We start from the raw sequence: 25,770 nt of genomic DNA, 5'->3' as shown, positions 1-25,770 counted from the left end.
AGGGAAAAAAAAGCCGTTGTTAGACCTTGTCAGCGTTCGAGGCGAGGAGTAATACAAAACATAATAATACTATTACGTAGTAATGCGAATAATTTGCCCAGGAAAGTCCCGCCGAGTCTTCAGCGCTTCATTCAGGAGGCTACTGCTTCACTGAAAAGGTTGAGGCCATTCCGCTGTCGCGCGTTCCGCTTCTCGTTGACAGGAAATCGGAGAGGCTGGAGAACACTCACCGCGCACACGAGCGGGCGACACGGAAACAGCTCCGCACAGATTGATTTTAGAAATGCACCACCGCACGGAAATCCGCTGGCACACATCGCCGCCCGGAGTCTGCAGCACGTAGCATTCCCGGCCAGTATCCCATCCAAGTACTAACCAGGTTCAACTTTGATGAGCTTCCGAGGTCTCGCGTGCATATTTGACGTAATGCGACGTTTCTTCTCTGTGAGAACACAAATCCGGAATCCATTTCTGGCCATTACGAACTCGTTACAATTGGGAATTAAACGTAACACGCGCTAAAAGGGGTATTAACCGCTTGTCTGTTTAGGCCACGAACACCATCAATGCCGCGTCGGAGACAAAAAGATGGTCGGGTGTGAGTGACCGATCCCGGCTCCACTGCCATCGCCACCACCGCGTTACCCTTAATAGGCGCTCGCGAACAACACCGTGGCTCTTAAGCGTCCGATCGAGGATTAATTTATCACCTGTTATATTGGTTCAAGTCGCTCGTAGGCTGCAGTAGGTGGCACGTGACTAGCAGCGACCACGGGCGTTGCGAGAGGTCTACGTGATGTGGTGTGCCGGGTTGCCGTCGTGGACAGACCCGGCTGCAATTAAATTCCCCCCCCCCTCCCTGAGTGCGCAGCAGGGAGGCGACGGATCTCTCTGCCTCTCGTGCAAGTGTGGAGATAAATGAGACACGGGTGCAAGTCATTTGGCTGCCACCAATTTCCACGCGATGATGATGATGACCATGATGAGCCACGTTCGTTGTGCTGTCATTTGTGAGAGCCAGGTGGCTTCCTGAAAAAGAGCTACATAGCTCAGTGGGCCTTTCCTGGTAAGGTAAAAAAAATAGTTTATAGTTCAGCGTATACATCGTCGCAGGTGTGTGTATAGCACTCTGAAAAATCTCCCATTCCCAGCACGTGGAGCGAAACGACGGACATTGCTCCGATTAACCCGCGCGCACAACCAGAAAACAGTTGCGAAAGAAACTCCCGGCACGTGCAACGAAACGTCGGACATCGTGCCGAGCCGCACGCGATACAACCCTAAAACACAGCTCCCCATTCCTGAAAAAAGCTCCCAACAAGTGGAACGGAACGTTGCACATCAAGTGACGTCGAACAACACGCGATACAACTCGAAAACACCGCTCTCAGTTCCCGAATAAGCTCCCAGAACATAGATCGCGAAACGTCGGACATCGTAACAGAACAACACAGGGTACAACATCTCTCTCGCGGGTGTAAACGCGTGCGCGCTCGGTGTGCGCTCTGTGCACGCTTCGTGTGCGCTCGCTTCGCGTGCATTGTGTGCGCTTCGTGTGCGCTTCGTGTGCGCTTCGTGTGCGATTCGTGTGCGATTCGTGTGCGCTCTGTGCACGCTTCGTGTGCGCTGTGTGCGCTCTGTGTGCGCTCGCTTCGTGTGCGCTTCGTGTGCGCTTCGTGTGCGCTTCGTGTGCGCGCTGTGTGCGATTCGTGTGCGCTCTGTGTACGCTCGCTTCGTGCGCGTTGTGCGCGCTCCCTGCGCTCTGTACGCACTGAGTGGGCTCTGTGTACTCGCTGCATGCGCCCTGTGTGCGTGCGGATTGTGGAGATGAAACGGGAGGGAGTGCTGTGGGTAACGGGCTCGCAGAGTGCTGACGTCACGGCTGTAGGCTGTACCTCTGTGTGCGTGGGGTGTGTGTGGGGTGTGTGTGTGGCGTGGTTGTTCGCTCTCTGAGCCTTTGGGAAGCGTTCATATACTCACTCGAGGCGCGAACACGCGGTCACTCAATACTCGCGGCGCAGGAGCGCTCCGTGTCAACTCGGCTGCCGCACTTGGCGCTAAGCAGCGCTTCTCTCTCTCTGTTTCTTTGGTCGCTTAAGCTATTTGGCTCATTTATTTTTTTAAGGTCTCACTTAGTCTGTTCATTTTTTCTTCGAATTGTTCGTTTAGAGGTGTTTTTTTTTAAAATCTTCTACTCCGCCACTCACGACAATTTTTTTTGTGGTTCTTGTTGTTTGCGAGACAGTCGTGTCTCAGTATCACTGCCGTGTCTCAATATCACTGCCCTCTCTCATTCATCGTCATCATCATCAGCATCGTCGTCGTCATTAATCTCAATATAATTACTAACACTATTTGCATCACCATCATCATCAGTGGCAGCAGAAATTATAATGCAGCAGTAATAATTATCATCAGCAGAAGCGGCAGCATAAATTATAATATCAGCAGTCATTATTAGTAGCAGCAGTCAGAGTAATAATACGAGCAGCAGTTATAACTTACAACAAGTGATTGGAGCAATCAGAGTCGATAGGCATACGCAGTGTATACGGTTATTGCAATTCAAATTGAACGAAAACCGATGATGGTAAGCAAAAGAGTTGACTAACCAGCTTGCTGATGCCACATCGCTGTTGATACACCAGGTGAATTGGTGACCACATCGTGGGGTGGTGGAGATGGTGGAGTTGGTGGTCCGTGGTGAACGTTCGGGGTGGTGATGTTTGGCTCTGGGCACAATTGTCACGCGAGAGATTCTGCCGGGCGAGTCGCATTACGCAGAGACCCGGGTCGCTCCGATCGTGCCGTGGCGGGGGACCGTCTGACAGAGGCGCGGGAGGCCACCAGGAGTTAGGCAGCTCGCCAGACATTGAGACAATCTAACGTTTTGTTGTTTTGTCGCGGGCAATGCCTAGGGAAGATTGCCACCTAGAACACAACTCTAAGCTAGTGTAGATATATATAGACACATGGACAGACAGATAGGTAGATAGATAAATAGACAGATACCGATGCACTGAGATAGACAGAGGAACACAAATAGAGACAGGCAGACGCAAGGATAAACAGATACAAATACACACAGATATCGGTCTAAAAGATACATACATACAAGGACATATAAATCTGTGAATCTCCAAAAACAAAGACATTGACAGATACAGGGACACGGAGATAGATAGAAACAAGCACATACATCGATCAAGAAAATTAGGAAAATAGGTGGCCGATTACAAAGGACACGGACATAGACCGACAGAAGGGACAACAAAAAACGTTTAGTAGATACAAGGACAGACATCTAGAGAAGAGACACCGGGTAGAGAGACACCAGTAGAGAAACACCGGTAGACAGACACCGGTAGAGAGACACCGGGTAGAGAGACACCGGGTAGAGAGACACCGGGTGGAGAGACACCGGGTAGAGAGACACCGGTAGAGAGACACCGGGTGGAGAGACACCGGGTAGAGAGACACCGGTAGAGAGACACCGGGTGGAGAGACACCGGGTAGAGAGACACCGGGTAGAGAGACACCGGGTAGAGAGACACCGGGTAGAGAGACACCGGTAGAGAGACACAAGGTAGAGAGATACAAGGTAGAGAGACACCGGTAGAGAGACACCGGGTAGAGAGACACCGGGTAGAGAGACAAAGGCACGCACAGCTGCAGTGCTAGAGGCGCCTTGCACGGTGGGCAGAGAAGGAGGAGGAGGCGAGGCGAGGGCGTCGTAGCGGTGCCAGAGCGCCCTGTGGAGACGTGATGAGTACCGCGTGGGTGATTGGGAGGGCGCCGCAACTCGCCATGAAGTAAAAGGAGCGCAGTCCGAAGCGTCCCAGCCCGAACGTCAACCCCGGAGGAAGGGGCCCTCGACCCTGCCGGCCCTCTGGCTCCACAGTGGGGGGGTAGGGGGGGGTGGGGAGAGGGGGGCTCGCCACGACTCCACGCGGCGCCAGCAACATGCGCGACCAGATGCTCAGGTGGAGAAGCCTCGTCCTGGTGTGTCGAGCCTTCTGCCTGGTGAGTCACGCACGCGAACGCGCCGCACTCGACTACGGGTTCGTAGTCACACACATACACACAAACAGACACACACACACAGACACACACAGACAGACACACAGACACATAGACAGACACACAGACACACAGACAGACACACACACAGACACACACAGACACACACACAGACACACACACAGACATACACACAGACACACACAGACACACAGACAGACACACAGACACACACAGACATATCGAGTAGCGGTGCGCGCTCATGGGAACCCGAAGCAGAAATTATTTTGGGAGGGGGGGGAGGAGGAGGACGCTGACCATTTACGATCTCCGAGTGGAGATTACAGAGGAGATACAGACAAGAGAGAGAGAGCGATGTAGCGAGATGAGAGAAATGTGGGCAAAAGACAGCCGTAGTGAGATGAGAGGAGATGAGAGGAGATGGAGATGAGAGAAAATGTAGCGACACGAGAGAGAGGGGGGATGTGTTGCTGCCCCTCCCTCCATCCCACTTCCATTTAAATTCATAAACTCGTCGCGGAGATGACCAAAGAGTGTAGAGACCAAGAGACACGATCACGCGGAGCGATGTGAAAGAAGAGACGCACATCGTGGTCCAGATGTCTTGTGACCCTCATTTCATTCTCTAAAACGTAACAATTTTTCGTTTAAAGTAAGGGTTATTTAAAACAGAAATTAATTGGCAAAGTAAACAAAAACATTTCGTGAGTAAATTAATTGGGCAGGGGGCAGGGGGGGGGGGGCAGTCACAAGACATTGGGACCGTCCTGTAAAAAAGAGATAGGGGCGGACGGGTGTGTTAGCGGTAGAGACGCGTGGTGAGATGGGAGAGACGTCGAAACGAGACAGGCGCGCGTGGGGATGAGAGAAAGGGAGCGAGGTGGTGCAGAGTGCAGTGAGGTGAAGATGTGGTGGGTGCTGGCTGTGAGATATCGGGTACAGGCTGTACGTTACCGTGAAATCCCGGCTATTTAAGCTTCGTTGGGCCCTAAAGCTTTGGCTTATTCTTTTTTTTCAATGTATTTTTTTTATTCAGTAATTTTATTGTATTTTTTGTAAAATTGCATGTCAATAGGATCGCGGTACACAGCGCGACATATCACGATGTGAGGGGGCGGCATAGAAGCTCCACATACAGAAGCCTCCAAACTCTGCGCTCCTGAGTATAGAGGAAAAGGAGGAGAGACATGGGGCTTATGCGAGCGAGAGCGTGAGAGTTGTATATGGGGAGCGGGGGGAAGATGAGGGAGGATGAACCAAAGTGATGATGGGGTAGAGGGGACGGGGAGATGGAGAGTGGGCGTTGGGGGAACTTTTCCTCATTCTTAAAATCAAAATCAGAACCTTTAAAACTAATTTTTTTGTTACTAGGTTAGGCCCACTGAGGTCTTCTTCAAAAGCGACCTGGCCACAAATTATGGCTCACCGAAGTCGCCTATCACGTGGAAATGTTTACCAGTAGCCAAATACTATCAACGCGTGATGTTGATCCTAAATTTGGAGGGGAAAACCCGGAGAACCCGGAGAAAAATCCACGCGACCACGGGGAGAGAGAGAGACACACAAACTCCAAATATACAGCAGGCGACAGGGTCGGGATCGAACCCACGACCTCCTGTAAACCAGGCGATGGAGTTAACATCTCCTAGTCACCGTGATGATAATGAGAGAGAGAGAGAGAGAGAGACACACAAACTCCAAATATACAGCAGGCGACAGGGTCGGAATCGAACCCACGACCTCCTGTATACCAGGCGATGGAGTTAACATCTCCTAGCCACCGTGACGATAATGAGAGAGAGACACACACAAACTCCAAAGATACAGCAGGCGACAGGGTCGGGATCGATCCCACGACCTCCTGCATACAAGGCGATGGAGTTAACATCTCCTAGTCACCGTGATTATAATGAGAGAGAGAGACACACACACAAACTCAAAATATACAGCAGGCGACAGGGTCGGGATCGGACCCACGACCTCCTGTATGCCAGGCGATGGAGTTAACATCTCCTAGCCACCGTGACGATAATGAGAGAGAGAGAGGCATACAAACTCCAAATATACAGCAGGCGACAGGGTCGGGATCGAACCCACGACCTCCTAAATTCAAGGCGATGGAGTTAACATCTCGTCACGGCGGCGCCTTTTATTTAGACTGGGGGGGAATTTGATGAGCTATGAAGCGCTTTCTCACAGACGCCTGGATGCGTAGGGTCTGCACCAAGCACCAGTTAGCCCAGCGGTCCAGAGCAGATATCTCACTCGTCGGTTTCACCTCCGAGTTGGCAGAACGTGAGCGACTGTAATTGCTTGCTGCGGCCAAGAGCAGCGAATCGCTTGCGATAACCATTTAAATGAATGCTGTTATAAAGTAATTAACTCGTATTGACCATGTAAACAAATCGGTGCTAGTAAATGTAGCCACCTTGAGTTGTATCAATTGCTGCTCTGTACAGTACTTTGTAGCTTATCGCGGCTGTGCTGCTGTACAGTTCACCACGTGTTGTTAGGAAGGATGTCCGACGTTTCGCTCCACGTGCTGGGAAAGCTTATCGGGAGTGTCGATTCGGTTCACGAAAGAAGCACCCGGTTCGCGAAGAAGCTCTCAGCCAACACGTGGAACGAAACGTCGGACATCACGTGGAACAACCCTCGGTGCAACCCGCGCACATAAGAGAGCTATAAAGGGTGTGCATGTGTAGGCATTGAGACATGCATGCTTGGTATTACTAAACTATACAACTATTTTTTTTATTTTACCAGGTAAGGCTCACTGAGCCACGTAGTTCTTTTTCAGAAGCGACCTGACCACAAATGATAGCTCAACGAAGTGGCTCGTCACGTGGAAATGTATAGCAGCCAAATACCCTAAACGCATGTTTCTATATGTGGACGGAAAAACCGGAGGACCCGGAGAAAACCCCACGCAACCACGGGCAGAGAGACACGCAAACTCCACATATACACGCGTCAGGGTCGGGATCGAATCCACGACCTCCTGTATACCAGGCAAGGGAGTTAACGTCTCGCCACCGTGGCGCATTACACTGAGAGACAGAAAGAGGAACACGTGGATGAGAGTGTACACACGCAGTTATGCACATCGCTCACACTGTGCGTAAAAGTGGCCTTGGGCAGGATACGTCGCAGGAAGGGACGACTGCCGATGGTCAAGACTAACGAATGAGCGGCAGCCAACGAATGGAACGCGTTCGAGAGATAGACGCCCTTCGGAGAGATGGAGGGATGAAATCAGTCCGTGCGCAGGTGCGAGGTGCATTGCCATATCGCAGGACCGTGTGAGAGGTCGCGGCGACCTGAGGAGGCCTTCATCCAGCAGTAGATTGGCCATGGGGGGGCCAATCTACTGTTGACATTAAATGACCTTGATTCGACACATCCATCTCGTTGATGCGATGGGCATTGGCCGGGACGTCGAGGCTCCACAGTCGTTAGCGCACTGCGCTACAAACCACCTGAGTTCGATTCCCGACCACGGCTAAGCATATGGATATCTGGCGCTTCGAGAACGTGTCCTGGGACTCATTTAGATCGACTCAGCGTAAACACCAGCACTTGGGAGACGGGAGGGACCGCGCGAGATGCTGACCACACGGCCCGCCGAGAGGCGCCTCATCAGCACAAGCGACACTTGCCCCAACGGTCGACACGGCTACACGGGACGCCTTTGTCTGTGTTACGTAAGAGGTAGGAGATAGAAGGAATGATTAATTTTCGTAGCTTTTTTATTTATTTCAAGAGTGCTTAGCGAGCAATTGTTTTGCATATTTCGGCGATTTGTGGGTTGTTGTTGTTTTGTAAGCTGGCGAGGGACGTGGTTAACCCTTACTTCACCAAAGGGAGTGGGGGGGGGGGTGAAGCTGCCCACAATGGCAGTGTTGACGGTGAGTAGCGCACATGACGTGGAACCCAGAGGTCGCCCGTGCTATTCGATCTCCGGGCGCGGCAATTCTCTCATTTCCACCTCCCCCCCACCACCCCCCTCTCCCCCCCCCACTCCCCCCCCCACTCCCACCCCCACTCCCCCCCTCCACTCCCCACCCCACCCCCCCCCCACTCCCCCCTCCCCCCCCACTCCCCGCCACTGTTGCTCACCCAGCAGTAGAAATGGGTTCTCCACAATCGATCGGCAAGGTCACGTGTCACGTGTGTGGCGGGGTAAAACGTGGGGACTCCTCCAATTGGCAACAACAACAACAATACAAATAATACAATAAAATGCCAAATTCATTATTACTTACCCACCTTTGTCAACCAGCCTCGTCCTCTTTAAACGACGTCTGGCTACCGTGGAAGAGTAGGCCAAATGCCCTCTTGAATGGCTCGAGTGGAGGCCCGCCCGCCGGCAGTGGAGTGCCCAAGAAGTGTCCAGGGGCTGCGCCTTTACTAACGGGAGATCCCAGCAGTATGTGTTGAACAGTATAAATCGCAAACATGTATTTAATATTCTTGGTTCTTTCGGTAAAGTCACTTAGAAGGGAAACAATAAATAATAAAAATATAAAACAATAAAATTCTCACGATGTTTCGACTGCAACACAAGCAATCATCATCACGTTGATCACGTTATTGTTTCCCTTCTACGTGACTTTACCGAAATAACCAAGAGTATGAATCCCTGTAGTCACGTAAGCTTTAAATCAAAATGTATTTAATAATTTACGATTACTGAATTTATGTATACATCGATATATCTACATAGTGCAGTGCACAAGCAGCTATACAGTCTCCCACCCACATATCGGCCGATTTAACTATATGTGTATATGGGAAGAGTGGGAAGCGTAGTGTAGCGGTTAGCGCTCTGCACTACGTAGCCGGCGACCCGAGTTCGACCAAAAAAATTGCAGCGAATTTTTGAACCGGCCCTGGGCCTCTCTTAGGTCGACTCAGCCTTAAATGGGTACCTGATGCGCTGTGCAAACATCGCTACTCAGGAGACAAAGGCGGCCGGGGATGATGCTGACCACCCTCCCCTTTGTGTGCCGTTCCGGCCTTCATAGGTGCTCGCTAACAGCACTTGCCCCTACAGTCTGTTACAGGCTACACGTGGGGGATCATTGTCTCGTCGTTAAATCTGTTTTGGTGGGAGCACACACAGAGACGTAACGTTGACAATTAACAAAGCAATGAGCTTGGGCAGGACGCCTGCCTCGGTGGGATGACAGCCGATGGCCAAGACTGGCGACGGAATGGAGGTCAAAGGAGGGGAATGCGTCCAAAGAGGACGAGCAAAGCGGAAAGGGAACAGTGAGGTCGGCTCACCGCTCACCAAGAGTGGTGAGTGGTGAGCAGTGAGGTCGGCTCACCGCTCACCAGGAGTGGTGAGTGGTGAGCGGTGATTTCGGCTCACTGCTATAATTAACTCCTGGTGAGTGGTGAGCCGCCACTCACCAGGAGTGGTGAGCAATGAGGTCGGGTCACCGCTCACCACTTACCAGGAGTGGTGAGTGGTGAGCAGTGAGGTCGGGTCACCGCACACCGCTCACCAGGAGTGGTGAGCGGTGATCAGTGAGGTCGGGTCACAACTCACCAGGAGTGGTGAGTGGTGAGCGGTGAGGTCGGGTCACCGCTCACCACTCACCAGGAGTGGTGAGCGGTGAGCTGGATTCTGGTGGCATCGCAGGACCTTGACGGATGGCGAAGGCGTGGGGAGGCCATCGTCCAGCAGTAAATAGATAATGGCTGATGACTACACACACATATGCCTATCCATACATAGTATTCTGGGCACATATAATGGATAGCCACCTTAATATACTGTGTGGTTTCTACACGGCGAGAGAGAGCCCAAATAGATCGCAACCGCGCGGGAAGGCATATATGAAAAATAGCTCATGGTGATTTAATTTATATTTAACAAACACAAATATACCCCGTAATGCCTATTGACAGACTTTGGCGGCAAGTGCTGTTAGCAAGCACCAATATAGGCCGGCACGGCAAACGAGGGGGTGGGTGGCCAGCACCACCCACGGCCGCCTTTGTCTCCCCAGCGGGATCGATAAGCGCAACTGTTGTGAGCCATGAACGCGAACCGAACCCGGGCCGCCGGGTTCGTAGCGCAGCGCGCGCTGGAACCGCTCCACCATCGCTCGCCGCACGACACAGCCAGCACACCCAACGCGCCCATTGCCATCAACGTATCTTCTCCGCATCTATAATTAATATATCTCTCTCCGTCGGTATCTCGAACACGGCAAGCGAAAGTCTAATGAGACATCTCCCTGGCAAACTCCCCCCGCACCGCCCCGCCTCCCCCCCCCCGTCTCCCCCCCACCTCCCGCCTCCCCTCCGCATCCTCCGCCCCCCCCCACCTCCCCCCCGCCTCCACCCCCCGCCTCCCCTGCCTCCCCCCCGCCTCCACCCCCTGCTGTGGTATTGACCAACCACCTCCCCTCGCCCTCTCGTGCGCGTGTGCATGGTGTCGGCTTAACGTGGCACTTGCCCCAACAGTCTGCTTTAAGTCCGCTCGAGGCTTTACGGGGGATCTTTGTCTGTGTGCGGCTGTGTCTGGGGGCGCTTTCGCCGCAGGAAGGTTCCTTTCAGCTCCCGCGCCTCAATCGGCGCGCGCAGGCGAGAAAATCTCACGAGGTGCGAGGTTACGGCAAAGTCACGGCGCGCGTAAATGTGTTTACCAAACAGACGACGACGGTGAAGAACCACCGCCGCAACTTGCGTCGCAAAACCATCGAGTCTGAGCATTGAGTCAAGTGCTGTTAAGACGACGCCCATGAATAAGGCTGTCACGGTACACCATGGAGGAGGGAGGAGGGGTGGCCGTGATGTGTACACGCCGCACAGAGTTATCCGCTTAAGGACGCATCGACCTAGGAAAGAGAGGGCTCATCACCGCTTGAGATATTATTTCGTGGTTGGCGTTGTTGGTGGTCGTGAACGGGACTCGAACTCGTCGCCTCGCCGGGTTCGTAGCGCAGTACGGCTGACCACCGCACCGCCGCCCCCACGCGATGCTGAGGTTTACACACCCGAGAGGGACGGGCGCCGGACTAGGAAGAGGGGGGTGGGTGGAGTAGAGGTGGGGGGGGATAAGAGGGACCCGAATCTCACCCCTTGCACCGTGGGCCATGCCAGCCACTCCAGGTTCAGTCCGCGAGCAGCCTCTCACCCCGACGATTGTGAGATCTACGCTTCAGTAAGAGCAGCACCGTGGATGTGTAATCCACTGGGTGCCCACACCTCATCCACATCTCCCCCGACTCACGTCCCTTGCCTTTGCGCAAAATCCCACACCGCTTCTTGTTCACCCGGCGATATAAACGGGGTCACACCACGCGGGTCGCGAGCGGTGGGGTAGAGTGTGGGTACGCCCACCTCTCACAAGCCGATTGGCCAGCGTGGAGGAGTTAAAGGCCAAATGCCCTCTCTGGAGAGAGGCTCTCTCGAGCTGGCTCGAGTCGTGGGGTCCCCCTCCACCAGCAGTGGCATGAGCAGGACATTGCAGAGCTGCGCCTTGGCTGTTTTTTGTTTTCGTAACCATCTTGGGTAGAGAGTGACAGAGTGTCAGACACCCTCTTCATGCCGCGTGTCAGTTAGGATTCCCCCCACCGCTAGTGAGAAGCTTTCAAACAACCGGATAGACACTCCATCTCACGTATAACAGAACGTATGTATGTATGTTGAACTTGTTTCGCGCCTTATGTATGGAGCGCAACCACACTCATCGGAGGTGCGGGGGAAGGACAACAATCTAAACGCAATAAGCGATTCTAAAGAAAACGAGTTTTCAATTTAGATGTAAAAGCGCTTAGCTCCAGTGGATTCCTAATATCGGAAGGAAGACCGTTCCAGACGCGCGCAGAAGCGCCGCTCACGTAGCATTGTCTAAGGCAAGTCTGACTGTTGATGAGACACTGAATGACGAAACCGGTCCAGAGTGTGCCTGTATGACACCAAAGCTGTTTCAGAGAGTTACACTCACAGCAGCCCGTGTGTCGAAATGGAATTTGTAAAAAAAAAAACAGTTTTTATGTGAAGAGACAAATTATGGGAAGGAGGCGTTATGTATAATATTCGGCAAATCAACGCCCTGTAAAAGGTGAGGTGTAGTTATTTTCCACATCCCGACTCTGAAGGCACACAAGGCAAGTGAGTTATATTATCATATTATTACTCCACAAATTACTCGTTTAACGCGGTAGACGCGTCGCCTTAAAGTGCCGCGTCAAAACGCGTTCGGCGAGGAATTGCTGAGCTACTAAATCACAGTTCCACCCTAAAATCAACCTGCAGTTGTCCCATGGTGGAACAAAGAACTCAGATGAGGGCATGTCGCCACGTGCCGTATCATTCCGCGCATTACATAGTTCCGTTCGGCTGCGCAGCTCAAGAAAGTAGTTTCGTCGTCGACCGCTCAGAAACCGCGTTATAACGGACGCGTTCCGCGTTAGAATAACGGGCGCGTTCCGAGTTGTGCGAACAGCGTTCCCTTCCCGAAGAGAGGAACCGCGCGACAGCGACAGCGCGCCGTGTGGTCACGCGTTAGGCGACGACTTAGCGTGCGCACGTGGCTGTGAAGCTGGGAACCGCGATGCAGGAAAGCCAACGCAAGCACTGGGAACGTGTCCCCTTCATCCGGGCCTCTTCGCCAACTCGCAACAGATCTGGCGTCTCTGTCGCACGTTCGCGTGCCCCCTCTCAAACTCGTCGTCAGAATACATTGAAACGATTTCATTCTTATCAGGCCCCACGGTGTAAAGAGCAGTCTCCATCACTTACATATCCTCTCTCTCGCGTCACTATTGATGTGCTATGAAGAAGGGCAATTGCCCGAAACGTCACCTAGATATTTCTTAATTTTGAAGCGGTGTTGTTGACCAATGTGTTGAGCGTTTTATCTCTCTCAGACGATCTTCGAATGTGCACGCCGGATTCAGTGCTGGCTTTTTGTTGTTTTCTGATTTGGAATGCGATTTGCGTCAAAAACATGTTCCCCCTTTATTTACGTATTAGTTTCTACATCCCTGCGTCAGTCCACCGCCAAAACCGATGCCTGCCCGCGCTGATTTATATAGTCATGGCCATTTTTTAAAACCGTACTTCACCTCTCTGGTCAGTCTGGGTTGGTGAAGTAAGCTCACAGGAGACCAGTTCAAATATTGAACTGGTCTCCTGTTCAATACGTCAGCCGTGTCCGGGAATTAAACTTATGTTCTCCTGGTTCGGTGCACGGGAGTTTGTTTAACAGTGGTTACGTATGGGACGCCACGTGTACGACCGTCAGCAGTATGAGTACGATCACATCATCCTCAATGCGACCGACCTCCTGCAAACCTCGGAAGCTAAGCAGGTCTGAGCATGGTCACTACCTGGATGGGTGACCACCAGTGCATAATAGCAGATGTTGTAGGAATTGTGTTGCACGGGCCGCGAGGTGCGGTTCACGGACATATAGAGAGGACCCACTCGCTGGACTTTGTGTATTGAATCCATCTGTGCGGAGCGCTGAGAGGTTAACGCTTCGTATATGCGGGTTTGAATCCGGGGCACTGCGAAATTTCTCCTTGCCCACAAAACGCACGATTGCAATTGGCCAAACGTGCCAGGGTTAGGACCCTCCTGCAACGAGTATCTTCAGACTCATATTGTTAAAACTGGGTTTTAACAATAAAATAGGGTTTTAACAATAAGATGGCAATGACGTTTCTTAGATTTGGGCGCTGACAGGGAGGTGTCAATAAGAATTACATTCTCGTGTTTGTCATGCGACCGGGATTGCGTCCGTGTTTATGCGAGAGTTGGGTTTCACTCCAACCAGGGAATGTCAGTCGATGATTATTTCTTTTTTAACAAAGACAAAGATCCCCCGCATAGCCTTTACTGGACTGTCGGGGCAAGTGTTGTTAGCGAGCGTCTATGAAGGCCGAAACGGCGCACGACGGAGTGGTTTTGCCAGCACCACGCCCGGCCGCCTTTGTCTCTCAAGAGGCCATGTTTACACATCGCATCAACTTACTCTTTTTTAACAGATACATAACCACAGTTGTGTGCAAGCAATGTAAATTCAACAATATTTTAAACGCACGTTTTAGTTATTAATAGTGTAGAGAGTACAGCGCCTTTGTCAATCCACTGCGGGATGATGACCTTCCTCCTCCGCGTGTCCCTCACCTGGAGTTGTCTGACGGTGCGTGACCACGCCGGGAAGCGTTCCGAGATCTGATGAGATCGAGCGCGTTCCGGGCTAATCGGTAGTAGACATTTGTAGGAGACGATCGACGTCCAAACGCAACCAAACGCAACTCTTAACCAAGCATTGGAGTGGAATAAAACTCGGCTTTGTTTCATCGCACGCGAAATGTCGGGAAACGGGCTGGGCCCGGAGAACACCGCTCAAGCACAGCGCTCTCTGCAACGAGCCACAGGCTTCACAAAGACAAAAGTTCCACCCACCAACTCCCCCATAGTCCGAACAAACTGTTGGGGCAAGTGCTTGTGCAGGCCGGCACGGCAAGTGCTGTTAAGCGAGTAGCACCACTCGAGGGTATGGGTGTCCAGCACCACGCTCGCCAGCCTTTGTCTTCCCAGTGGCGATGCCTACACACCGCACCAGGTACTAATTCGAGGCTGAGTCGATTTAGGGGAGGTTCAGATAATCGTCACCTGATGCTGGCCATGAGCGGGAATCGAACTCGGGTGGCCAAGTTCGTAGCGTAGCGCAGCGCGCTCACCGCGACACTAACACACACGTGGTCCACACGCACACACGTGTCTTCCACGTCACAAGACCCCCCTCCCCCCCCCCCCCAGTTCTTGGTCTCGCCTACGGTCGTCACATTGTGATTGAACGCGCATGATCTCGTGAGACCTTGCAAGCTGAGCAGGAGGTCGAACGTAGCCTGGTGAGTTCTGCACTCGGACGGGTGACCACCCAGAAACACGGGGAACTGTATTCGTCCTGGAGGAATCCGATGAGCTATGAAGCTCGTCTTCACCGATGTCGAGTCATGAGCGGGTCGACAAGTGCTGGCCAGGTGTGTCGTGGGCGTCGATGTCTGTAAGAGGTTTTGGCCAGGAGATGTCAGTGTCGAGTGTCCCCCACCCCCCCCCCCCCCCCCCCCCCCCCTCTGTGTGGAACGCGTGTCGGGTGTTCTCTCTGACAGTCGGAGGCGATGCTAAACAGTTGCCGTGTGAAGGTTATCACGGCCGCGTTTTCGGGCTGTGCCGCGTGTTGTTCGGCGCGATGTCCAACGTTTCGCTCCGCGGTGCCGGAAGCTTCTTCAGGGTACAACTCTCTACGAGTTCGGAATTTTTCGCTTCGCTTTGGAGGAACCCGTTAGAGGGCCTCGGAGAGAACCCCAACACGCTCGGAGCTGCGATCTCCTGCGGGCCTCTCATCTCGCAGCCGCACGCTGGCATCTCACAAGCGCTGGCTGGTGGTGGTGGCGGCGGCGGTGGTGATGGTCACACATTCATAGCCAGGGTCGAACCTGCTTCTGCTTAGCTTCCTAGATCCGACGAGACGGCGCGCACACAGGGCAACAATTGCAATCGCGTGCAATGCGGTACACACAAACTGTGTCATGCAGCAATTAGATACGTGAGACCTATCACCCATCGACCATGGTCAAGTGAGGCCTCCTCAAACCGATGAAATCTCTCACGAGAATACCATGGAACAGTCCAGCTCGCGCCTGCGCACGAGACAATGTTATTGTTCCATCGCTTCGGCGAGGGAACTCTCAGACGGACTCCATTCAGTGGCTGCCACTCCGTCAGTAGTCTTGACCATCGGTCATCATCATCATCATCTGGGTGTCGTTGATCTCTCTCTGACGTCCGTGGATTTGCACCGCGTGACTGTGACGCGTATTCATTGTTGTCTGACGCGCGTAGCGGCGGCGGTACCAACATTGCCGTCATCATCATCAACATCATCATCAGCTGCAGCATCAACATCATTAGCATCATCATCAGCATCAACATCATTAGCAGCATCATCATCAACATCATCATCAACATCATCAGCAACATCATCAACATCATCAGCATCATAATTAGCATCATCATTATCAGCAGCATCATGATCATCAACATCATCAACATCACAATCGACATTACCGTTACCATTAGTGCAATACAATCCGTCAAAATGTCATGGCTCAAATGGGTATTGAGGAAGCACTTATCAATCTCGATGGCTCTGACCCAGCTCTGTGAACTCCACATTCCAACGGCAGGCACCAGGTCATCCCCGCTAATGCCACAACACAGTATATTGCAAACTCCCTTCTTTAGAACTAATTGTGTGTGTTCAGTTTGCTGTCCTTTCCCCGCACGTCCGATAAGCACGGTTGGCTACGTACGGCGCGAAAGAAAGTTCAACATACAGTACGTACAGAAATACGTACATGATCCCGTCTCGCGCCCAAGCTCGCGGATTTCTCTTCACGATTCCGTTTCGTGACATTCTCCAGCGCCGTACGTCTCGAGACGCATCGCAACGAAAATCGCACACGAGAGTGATCACGAACGGCGCCGTCCTCCACATTTACAGCGGGGTTTGTTTTCGTGTTAATTTCTTTGTGTCTTTGGCGGGGGGAATATCGACAGCTGAATACGGCTACAAAGCACGCGCGGCTAACGCGGAGACAGTGTATTGTTTGACTCTGTTGTGGGCACTGACGCGTGGGTTGAGGGTTGTTGCGGGTGGTTGTGTGCGGTGCGGGTTGTTGCGGGTTGTTGTGTGCGGTGCGAGTGGTTGTGGGTGGTTGTGTGCGGTGCGGGTGGTTGCGGGTTGTTGTGGGTGGTTGTGTGCGGTGCGGGTGGTTGCGGGTTGTTGCGAGTGGTTGTGTGCGGTGCGGGTGGTTGTGGGTGGTTCCGTGCGGTGCGTCTGAACTTCTGCTGTCGCAGATCCCTCGATCGGCGGTTCTCAAACTTTGTTTGGTCCACGGACCACTCAGCTGATGCAAACATCACCACTTGTCTCTCTGAATACCAGTCGTACAAAATAATTCAAATTACCGAAAAATGTTAATTTTTTTAAACGCAGCTATAAGGGTTTTTTTTTTTATGGGGGTGGAGGGGGGGGGTGCGTTTAAATCTGAGGGTTCGGGTAGTTTAATCAGGGAAGTTTACCTAACTTCATTTAGTTTGTTTGTTATTAAACATCACGAGTCAAATATGAATTAACGTCTGAAACAAAATGTACAATCGACGTCGCCATCAAAGCCGTCGCGGGCCACTCGCCCTGCCGGTGCCGGGGACCGCACTCTGAGACCCGCTGCGCTCACTGAAGCGGAGGCTCCCTTCGCGGACTGGGCTGCCCGGCTTGTTGTTGTTGTTGCGACGTCGTTGGTGGCGGGCCGCGCGCGCCACTGCCGTTGCCTTGTTTACCGGGGGGCTCACTGAAGACGTCAATGGGCACTGCACCATACCCCCCGCCCCCTCCCTCATTACGCAGTTTCCCATATATGTGGGAAATAATTTAACTTTAATCTTAATTAATTCATGTGGGAGTATTTGTTTGCTTTGTGTAAAAATGTGTTTAAGAGCCAACGTCGACCGAGGTGAACTAACGAAAGTAATTATTTACGGGGGGGGGGGGGTTAGGGGGCCCGCAGTGTCAGTCTCTCACTCTGCCCTTCCTGCCCTGGGGAAGGGCCGTTGCGTGAAACGTCAGCCTACTTATTTACCCAAAAAACACTCGGTAAGCAAATTAACTTCGTCAGCTGCGCAAGATGTAATAAAACCACTTACCGCATTGGTCACGAGCATCGTCGTATAACGAAAACAATCACAGTTCATCGACTTTTCGTGATATAGTACCCTTCTTTGCTCTGAAAAAGGGTCCTCTCCCGAACCGTTGCCCTATACTCTAGCTGTTTTCTGCCGCAACGAGCTGCTGGGCGCAGTGGTTGGCGGTCGCACTGCGGCTACGCGCGTGACGATCCGAATACGATAGCCGCTCACGGCTAACATCAGTGGCGAGCGATATCTAAACCGATACTGCCCCCAACACTCGCTCAGCATGGTGAAGTGTGCCTCAACAAATCTTCAAGGCCTGGGGAGACCTCGCATCTAGCGGTGGATTCGCTAAGGGCTCTATCTTTCAGCGCGGTGTCAAATGACGAATGTGGTGGATTGTTATGATTTATTTCATCTGTGCAGCTTGCATACAAACGTATCCCACGTAGGTAAGTCCTCGCTTAACGAGTGTTCGCACAACGCGTTTTCGCTAGAACGCGGTTCTTCTATTTGTCAACACTTTCCGCAAAACGTGTACCGTGATAACGCGTAACGAGCGCCGCTATAACGTGTAACGAGCACCGTTATAACGCGGAACGAACACCGTTATAACGAGCACCGTTATAACGCGGAACGAGCACCGTTATAACGTGGAACGAGCACCGTTATAACGCGGAACGAGCACCGCTATAACGCGGCTTGTGAGTAGTCGACGACGAACTACTTTCTTGAGTTGCGGTGCTAAGTGGTGCAGTGATACAGCACGCGGAATGATACAGTAACGCGGCAGCGTACCCTCATCGCTCACACGTGGGTTTACTCCCGCGCTCCGTTATCCCTACAACGTGTAAATATCCATTTACTGTTCTCAAGCCTTAAGGAGGACTTTCATCCAGAACTTTTTACAGCACCTTTACACATCGAGGACCGCAGAGCTTGGAGGGAAATTTGGCAATGGCTCGTTGCCTGGCTGCTTCCTTCCCTATTGTCCCGTTGCTCCTCTTTACGCATCCCAGCATCCATCGCTACGGGAGCGAGCGGGTTACTGTGTGGCGCCGCCGCGTGAAAGTTTGACACAATCATCATGATCACGACGACGGTGATGCCTGCATCTCTCTTAACACGTGTTTCCGCATTTGCCGTGTGGGCTCGCGCAGGTGAGATGTGCCAGCAGGGACTTGGACCACATCGACCCACCCAGAGTCCCACTTATCGCGTCGCCCTTCGAGGCCGCCAAAGGTCTCGTCTTGGCCGACGCGGCCGGGAGAGCCGAGCAACCACAGCTGTCCACCGCCAGCACCACCACCACCACCGCTCACTGCAGGCCGGTGGAGCGACGTCCGCCTGCGCTCGAACCGGCACCGTCGTGGCTGCAGGAGGCGCTTAGGTGGGGGGGTTCCGTGCCGGCCCCGGGCCGGCCACGACCTCGGAGCAAGCGGCGGCCCGCGGTGAAGACGGGCAAAGTGAAGAAGATGTTCGGCTGGGGGGACTTCCACTCGAACATCAAGACGGTGAAGCTGAACCTGCTCATCACGGGCAAGGTGGTGGACCACGGCAACGGGACGTTCAGCGTCTTCTTCAGGCAGAATTCCACGGGTCAGGGCAATGTGTCCGTGGTGCTCGTGCCACCGGGCACGGCCGTGACCTTCGAGTCACCGTCACCAAACAACGCGTCCGACTTGAAGAATCTCGTCCCGCCGCCGCCGCCGTCATCCACCACGACCGCGTCATCCTCCTCATCTTCGACCTCGGCATCCACGGCATTCAATTGCCGCGTGGAGTACGAGAAGGTGGAGCACGCCAAGAAGACGTCGCTCTGCAGTCACGACCCGTCCAAGATCTGCTACCAGGAGCAGACGCAGAGTCACGTGTCGTGGCTCTGCTCGCGCCCGTTCAAGATCATCTGCATCTACATCGCGTTCGCTAGCGCGGACTACAGGCTCGTGCAGAAGGTGTGCCCGGACTACAACTACCACAACGAGACGCCGTACCACCCCTCCGGGTGAACTCGCCGGGGGCAGGGAGAGGGAGGAAGAGCGAGCGAGCGAGCAAGAGGAAATGGGGGTTTGTCGCTCAGAGGACGAAACCGCGGACGGACGGTGGACCAATTGAGTCGTGAATTAATTAACTCAATGATTAATTAAGTCATTGTAATGAGCAGGGCTTTCAATTTCTCACCTGAATATCCCACCCATACCACTCCCCCCCCCCCCCAGATACACTGGAGTAGGCGGCACGTGACTAGGAGCGCTCACAGCCACGGCGAGAGAGTATACCGCGGCGGTGAGAGTATACTGGATGTGGTGCGCCGCGGTGCGGAAATATGTTATCGGGTCACGGACGCGGACAGCCCCCTGCTGAAATGAAGCCCTGATAATCGTTACTAAGTTACCGTTTTAATTGCAACGGTAAATTAATGTAAGGGTGGGGAGTGGCGAGAGCGGTGATATCTGAAGGAGACTCTGGGCGTCCCCACTTCGCCTCTAGCCCGCGTTGACCAAAGTGTGGTCCAACAACCCCCATGACTGACACGTCCGTCACTGCTCATGGGGAGGCCGTCATCCGGCAGTGGATTGGCAAATTGACTGTGAATCTTTATTATTACGACTAGTATTATGTGCTGCATGTAACAGAGCTTGGGCACGCATTGGAAGAGGTCGGCTGCCCTGGTGAGTGTGCCGCGTTCAACGAGCCCACGGACTGCGTCTCGCACGAGAGAAACCTCTTCGCTAAATAGTCGAGGCAAGCGAAGCGGTGAGTGTGGGAGCGAGGCCGTGAGAGGACGCGGCGAGGGAATGGAGGACTTGCCAGAGACGGGGATGTCCGTCTCGTCGTGGTGGGAGACGACAAGAGCGTCGCGGGTGATCATGGACACGCGGTTTAAATTCCCTGCCATGCGTGGGGGTGACGAGTTTGTCGTTGTTGTTGTTGATGATTATGCACTTACCATGATAAGTAAGCAACAAAATGTGATAGGGTAAGGGGACCTTGGAATTCGTGTCGTCGATTGTCAACGCATGACGAGCAGCGGTCAGTGAATATCCACGAGACGTAAAAAAAAACACAGCGGCAAGAGGAAGCGCGTGCCCTCTATAGCACAAGAGTCAAAACACAGCGCTGAACTTCGTAACGCCGGCAAGCGACACAAACAAGAAACAAAAACCATGCATACGCGTGGATTTCGTAACGTTTACCCAATAGCGTGCGTTTCTCCTCGCAAGTACGCAAACGTTATCCTGCTTGCCGCACAAAAAGACGAAGGCGCCTTTCGATGAATACGGTGGGGGGGGGGGGGTTCTTCAACAAGGGTGGGTTCCCCTAATAGCGACGCAACTTTACACTCAACGTTCATTAACATTGGATTCTCTTTACGAACGTTACGTGGTGGCCCACCGCTTACGCACGGACGAACGGACAGAGGTACGGACGGACAGAGGCAATGTATCCACGCGTTCCACCTATCGTTGGAACCAGAGCGGACACGACGTTTGGCACGTGCGACGATTCAATCGGCATGTACAAGGGGAATGCACGCACGACGGGCGAGCGTGATTAAAAGCAGCCCTTCACATTCCAGACTGGGAAGCGGTGAGCATCACTCACGCGTGAGACGTAAGCTAAAAAGAGGAAACACGGAACTGAGAATTACCGTATTCTCCAGATTATACGACGCACATCGCCCCCCACCCCACACCCCATGTATTTTAAAGCAAACGTTGGGGGTGCGTCTTCTAATCCGGTAGGCGCGCGTGTGTGTGTATGTACGAGACCATATTTGTATAAACTCTATTGACACCGGTCACAAAGCTTGGGGTGCGTCTTACTTTCCGACGTGTCTCATAATCCAGAAAATACGGTCGCAGTAATAACCAAGACCCGACAAGTTCATCACGAATAATGTCGTCGACGCAGCCCCCAACATCACCACCGCCGCCGCTGCCTCGCCATCGCTTCCTTCCATCTGCCAGTACTAAAATGGGGCACTACTTAGGAATGATGGCAAATGCAACGAAAAGCTTTGCCGTGCGCGCGCGCGTGTGTGAGTGTGCGCGTATGCGCGCGTGTGTATGTGTGCGTGTGTACGCGTGTGTGTGCGCGTGTGTGCGCGTGTGTGTGTGCGTGTGTGTGTGTGTGTGCGCGTGTGTGTGTGTGCGCGTGTGTGTGCGCGCGCGCGCGCGCGTGTGTGTGCGCGCGGTATCGCGCGTCCCAAGTTTTAAGAAGGGGAGACTAAATACATTCACGTGTCCGCACTGGGGGTTCGCGTGAGTGATGTTGCCTTGTGAGAGTTGAATGTCTCCCGGTTTCGTCGGGGCGTTGAAGTCGCGGCCCCCCGTGTGTGTAAATATTTCAACGTTCAAGACATTAATAGCGCGGTGTGTACGTGTGTATGTATGTATATATATAATATTTATATGTGTACGTACACACGAGAATCCTACCGTGAACACCGTCAAGGCTTGGTGTGGCTACGTGGTGGACAGACAGATGGCAGCGCGCGGTAAAATATAATTATTGTACCGCACTTCTACCGCGTCCACGCCAATTGCTCCCCGCCATCAGAAAACCACGCGGAACATGCGTGGTGAAGTATGGCCAAGCGACGGCCACTACCACCCCGGCACGGCGTGGGGAGGAGGCCCTCATCCAGCAGTGGATTTGTCAATGGGCTGTCTATCTACAAGCATACGCGCGTGCGTGTGCACATGCGAGACGAGACGGTGGAGACAGAGAGAGAGAGAGAGGGTGGGAACACGATTACTGAATATAGGGTCCCTTAATGACCGAGCGTCGAGGTCTCTTTGAAGGTCCATTTGCGGCATTCGTAGCACCAGATGGCAGCCACCAAGGTCAAGCGGGAGTCACCCACAAGATCAATCCGCGGCTTTAAAGAAAGAGCGATTGTTTAAATTAGCCTGATAAAAACACACACACACAAGGAGGAAGAAGACAAACAAAAATCACACGGAAGCATTCAATCGACTGCCGCGATTCGATTCAGTTGAGGTCGATTGTTGTTGTTGTTGTTGTTTTTAACGATACCTGACGTTGATTATTAGCGGCGTCTCGTGGATGCCCAGTGTCACGTGAACCCACGCCAGAAAACACATTAGCAGACGAGGAATAGTTGGAAACAAAACTCCCCAAAATCAATTCCTTACCACGCGTCATCCGATGATCGCATCGTGAACTAAAATCATCGATTTTAATCGGTGACTGGTGCTACCCTGCTACATACCACTCGCGCCGTGAAAATATGTGCGACTGATGACAATATAATCCATAACATAAAACATGTTGGAACATTATGGGTCTATGGGACATTGTGAAACATCATGAGTAATGGATTAAATTAAATAAAGCACCCCATTTAGATCTCTAAATAAAATTGAATAAAACTATTTTAGAGAAGTGAATTGGCATTCCAGACGTATATAGCCTGAGCAAAAATAATCATCCACAACAGCCCTTTTGTCAATCCACCGCTGGATGAATGTCACCCCACGCCGTGTTTGTCGGTCCTGGGGGTTGTTTGACCATAACTTCACCACGCTGGACAGCTCGGGTTGGTGAAGGAGGGTGCCCAATGCCAGGTCGGATATGGCTCGCCACTGATGATTGTAGCCACCGCTGTCGCGAAACCGCTGCGAAACCGCTACGCCATCACTCCGCCCCGGAATTGAGATCGCAGAAGCGTTTCATTAAAGCACGGGGATTCTGGACCGATTTCCACACCTACTCGGCGCTCGTGGGGAGTACCAGAGCACTTTTCGATCACATCTCATAAACAGGTATTGAATTGTCGCGTCCGATTGCCGATGAGCGCTTAAACCGAATGCTGCGGGTTCACTTGAGTGTGGAAGGCCGATAAACCGAACACACTCCTTGCCCTTCATCATCTGTTTGGTTGCACGGCGTCGGTGGAAGTGCGGGTGTTGCTTTTTGAGTTTTGTCTGGCAGTGAATCGACCGTCGCTGATCACGGTACACTATACACTCCTCTCGTTGATCTCGTCCAGGACCACAAAGCACCAGGCGAACTGCAGTCACCCTGGCAGCAGCAGCGGATTCTGGTTGCCCATCGTACAAAGACGGCGGTCCCCGCATCGCGCGCTTTGCCCGATGTGTTTCCGCGGCCGTCTGGAACGCTCTTCCTTCCGATGTTAGGAAGCTATGCACTTTTAAATCGTCTAAATTCAACACTCATTTCTTAACAACTGTTTTCGGTGCTTAGTTTGTTGCCCGTCTCCCGCACCTCCGATTACCGTGGTTGACCACGCACGGAGCGAAAGAAATTCAACATACTGTACTTACATACTCTACGGTTTGATTGGCGGTGGACGGACGGCGGTGGTTGCCCCTGTTTAATAATGTTCAGCGTTCTCCGGATTATTAAAGACGCCCTTTTTTCCGTGTATCGGGAGAAGCGTCTCACAATCCGAGTGTGTCTGCGCGTGCCTATGTGGAGCGGTGGCGCAGCGGTTAGCGGCCCTGCGCTTCGAACCCGGCGACACGAGTTCGATTTTCCGCTCGCGGCCAACACCGGTGACGATGATCTGAACCGGTCCTTGGCCTCGCCCCTGGGTCGACTCGGCCTCAAATGATTACCTGCTACGGTGTACAAACATCGCCACTGGGGAGACAAAGGCGGTCAGGCATGATGCTGCTGGCCCTTCCACTCCGCCGCGTGCCGTGTCGGCTTTCTGAGATGCTCTCACGAACAGCACTTGCCCCAACAGTCTGTTAAAGGCGACACGGGGGATCTTTGTGTGAGAGAGATCCAGATTTGATCTTTGTGTGAGGAGAGAGATCCAGATTTGATCTTTGTGTGAGGAGAGAGGTCCAGATTTGATCTCTGTTTGAGAGAGATCCAGATTTGATCTCTGTTTGAGAGAGATCCACATTTGTTCTTTGTGTGAGGAGAGAGATCCAGATTTGATCTTTGTGTGAAGAGAGAGATTCAGATTTGAACAGCATTATTGACACGGGGGTACGAGGCCAAGGTACGTCTAATTTTCCAGAGGAGTCGTGCGATATGCGGTGCCATTGGCCCTTGGGACGCGCAGTATTGGCAGTGACATGTATGCACTCCGAGAGGCGTCACGATCACGAGATACGATTCACTTAACACGTTGGGAAATTTTGCGTTGTAAATATATATTTTTGAGATTTTGTTGCCCGAAACATACGTACATTATATATGAGATGTATCGTGCAGCGGGGTGTGAATTGTGTAAAATGACCAACCGATTAAAGATGCACCTTGAAACAAACATGCGTGCGGCCTCCCCTAGGTCTACTCAGCCTTAAATGAGTACTGAACTGGAGTGGCGGTGCGTGACCAGAAAATAACTGGGGGCAAGACGATAGAAGGACGCGGTCTGCTGTCGGCTCCACCACCCCATTGTGCGACTTCCGCGCCGCAACGGGTGCTCGCTAACTGCACGTGTCCACACAGGCGCAGTTAGTGAGCACCTAGTTCGCGCACTGCGCCACAAGCCCAGCGACAGGGGGAATTTTTACGTTTTTCTAGTCCTCCCCTAGGTTGGCTCAGCTTTGAATGAGCCCCTGGTGCAGGTGGTGAAACGTGGGGATCTGGGGGGAGACGAAGTGACTGGACGTCTAAATCTTGACTCAAAGCTTTCGTGACTGCAGGAATTCATATTCTTTGGGTCTTTCGGTAAAGTGACGTAGAACAATATTTTTTTTTTTACAAAAAACTACGACGTTTCGATTGCAACACAAGCAATCGTCATCATTTGTTTCGTTCTACGTGACTTTACCGAAAGACCCAAAGAATATGAACTGGACACCTGTGATGAAGAACGTTATGGATCATCGGATTCCTCCGGTCTAAGTCAAGATTCTAAATAAAGAGAAAGCATCTGACTGGGCGTGGTAAGTGATTGCCTTAATGGGTGCTCGCTAACAGCGGCACCGCACAGGCAGTCAATGTGACCCCAAACACGCGTGTCACAATGGCACCAAGTATCCGGACACG

General features: G+C 52.6%; 1 protein-coding gene across 1 annotated transcript; it reads left to right on the top strand.

Moving 5' to 3' along the window:
* The first annotated feature begins 1,159 nt into the window (after positions 1-1,159).
* On the top strand, positions 1,160-25,042 carry LOC116948703 (neurexophilin-2-like). Its single transcript, XM_032965674.2, has 2 exons — positions 1,160-4,023; positions 18,930-25,042. The coding sequence occupies exons 1-2, from the start codon at positions 3,964-3,966 to the stop codon at positions 19,776-19,778; spliced, it is 909 nt and encodes a 302-aa protein (XP_032821565.2). The 5' UTR covers positions 1,160-3,963; the 3' UTR covers positions 19,779-25,042.
* The last annotated feature ends 728 nt before the right edge of the window (positions 25,043-25,770 follow it).

Source organism: Petromyzon marinus, chromosome 34, assembly GCF_048934315.1.
Source record: "Petromyzon marinus isolate PM22_M1 ecotype Great Lakes invasive population chromosome 34, UKy_Petmar_22M1.pri1.0, whole genome shotgun sequence".
Taxonomy (NCBI): Eukaryota; Metazoa; Chordata; class Hyperoartia; order Petromyzontiformes; family Petromyzontidae; genus Petromyzon; species Petromyzon marinus.
Note: the sequence above shows the minus strand (reverse complement) of the source record. Positions and strands in the feature narration are given on the sequence as shown.

Excerpts from the sequence above, each read along its gene's own strand:
- LOC116948703 (XM_032965674.2), top strand. The coding sequence starts at position 3,964 with ATGCGCGACCAGATGCTCAGGTGGAGAAGCCTCGTCCTGGTGTGTCGA. Across the intron at positions 4,024-18,929 it reads TGTGTCGAGCCTTCTGCCTG|GTGAGATGTGCCAGCAGGGA; the intron begins GTGAGTCACGCA and ends GGGCTCGCGCAG.